At 36.6% G+C, this 2,168-nt stretch overlaps 1 protein-coding gene across 1 annotated transcript; it reads right to left on the reverse strand.

Annotated features, from left to right (window-relative positions):
- Nucleotides 1-1,445: 1,445 nt before the first annotated feature.
- On the reverse strand, nt 1,446-1,826 carry LOC131162778 (uncharacterized). Its single transcript, XM_058119379.1, has one exon. The coding sequence runs from the start codon at nt 1,824-1,826 to the stop codon at nt 1,446-1,448; it is 381 nt and encodes a 126-aa protein (XP_057975362.1).
- Nucleotides 1,827-2,168: the final 342 nt, after the last annotated feature.

Here is a 2,168-nt window from a genome sequence, read left to right on the forward strand (position 1 = left end):
GCATATCATGCAATTTAGATAATAGAAAATACCATTTAAAACATCAATTCACATATATTTCCTATTATTCCAAAAACCTTGCCTTCGTCCACAAAATACAACCTGGCGTATAGCCATCAATTAAAACTTGACCCTCGGCTATCATACCAAATTCCTGCATTATTCACAAGCAGTTCTAGTATTTTTCACAACAATTCCAGTATTTCACAAACAGTATTTCGCAAACAATCTCAAATCCAGTTAAACAATAAATCCTATCAAATAATCATCGACCATACAATTTTAACATTTAAACATAACCATATAAACAACCAAGCTTTCCATCTTTCTTTTCTATTCAAAATACCATACCATAAATCCTATGTTTGTAAAATCATTTTCGAACGGTTGGTTTTCGAAATAACCTTCAAATTATTAAATATATATGTATATATATTTAATGGGTTCAAATTAAATAAAATTCCTAAATTAACTTAATATTCTTACCTGATTCCTGAAAAGCCCGATAAAACCCCAGCCTACATCCCATATTGTTCAAAACCCCTGAAACCCTGAAATTCAAACTTAACCACATTATTCATCACAATCCCCAAAGTAACTTTCCCTAAAATTCCCTTAGTTTTTGAATACCCTAAATAGCCTAATAAAACCTAAATTATTAAACTTGCCCCCGATTTAAGGTTGGTGCCCTAGAACTCCAATTCTAAAACCCGCTTCAATTAGATTGTAAAGAATCTCCCCATGAGTCTCGTGACAATTTATATTCGTTAATTGGTCTTAAGATTTAAGAAAAACTAAGGTAAAGTGAAAATTAGCCTTTACCCCAAGAGATAAGCCTACACTGCTCCTATGACAAATCTGTTCTAATAGGATTGTTAGTGGCGGTGATAAGAACCCAATGGTATCTTCAAATTTCTGATCAGCCGAATATTGGAGACGAGATTGAGAAGAGTGGGAGAGAGAAGACGGAGGAGACGTGAAGGGGGCGCCTATGCTTTCTTCTTCTTAAAGGATCTTGAGATCCTTTGGGTTATGATATATGTATATAATATATTATATTATTTAATAATTATTATTATTATTTAAAATTAAAAAGTAATTAAATTTTTTATTTTTTTATTTTTTTATTTTTAGGATCACTACATTTTCTCTTCCTTACAAAAATTTCATCATTGAAGTTTGTTAACTATTACCAATCACAATCTTAACTCACTACCCTTGTCTATAAAAGAGTGGGTAGCCACCCACATAGCAGCCTCATCCCAAGTTTATTAACTACTCTCATTTATGGCGGAGGAATACCATGATTACAATACTGCCTTTGGGAAATTACAATAACCATAACAAATTTTTCTGAAGATTATCCATAATTAAAACTACACACCACTAACTACACAACCTACTCTAATCCATCCATATACAACCATACCCTTACCCGTCTAGCACTAGCTCCCGCTGAAAAGCTGTGGGGTACTATTGCGTATTTCCATTTCTAACTCCCAAGAAGCCTCCTCATTTGTATGATTTCGCCACAACTCCTTCACTAATGGTATATCCTTGATATGCAGTTCCTTTATTTTTCGATCCAGAATTTGAGCTGGTACCTCGTCGTATGCTAGAGCATCCCCAATCTCCAATGACTCATAACTGATCATATGTGAGGGGTCTAGAACGTACCTCCTCAACATGGACACGTGAAAGATGTCGTGTATCCTAGACAGCGCTGGGGGTAATTCTATTATGTACGCCACCGGACCAATCCTCTTCAGAATTTTGAACAGCCCAATGTATCCAGGGCTTGGCTTGCCCTTCTTTCCATACCTCATCACCCCCTTCATCAGAGCAATCCTCGAGAATATCATATCACTTATCTCAAATTCTAGCTCCCGTCGGCGAGTATCTGCATAACTCTTCTGCCCACTCTAGGCGACTTTAATCCTTTCCTTGATAAGCTCGACCTTTGCAAAGGCCTGCTGAACAAGTTTTGGCCCCAAAATCTTCCGCTCACCTACTTCATCTATGTACAACGGAGAACGACACCGGTGACCATACAAAGCCTCATATGGTGCCATTCCAATGCTGGCCTGGTGACTGTTATTGTATGAAAACTTAATCAGCGGCATATATCAAATCCAATTGCCCCTAAAATCTAACACACATGCCCATAG

The sequence above is a fragment of the Malania oleifera genome, chromosome 8 (genome assembly GCF_029873635.1).
Source record: "Malania oleifera isolate guangnan ecotype guangnan chromosome 8, ASM2987363v1, whole genome shotgun sequence".
NCBI lineage: Eukaryota > Viridiplantae > Streptophyta > Magnoliopsida > Santalales > Ximeniaceae > Malania > Malania oleifera.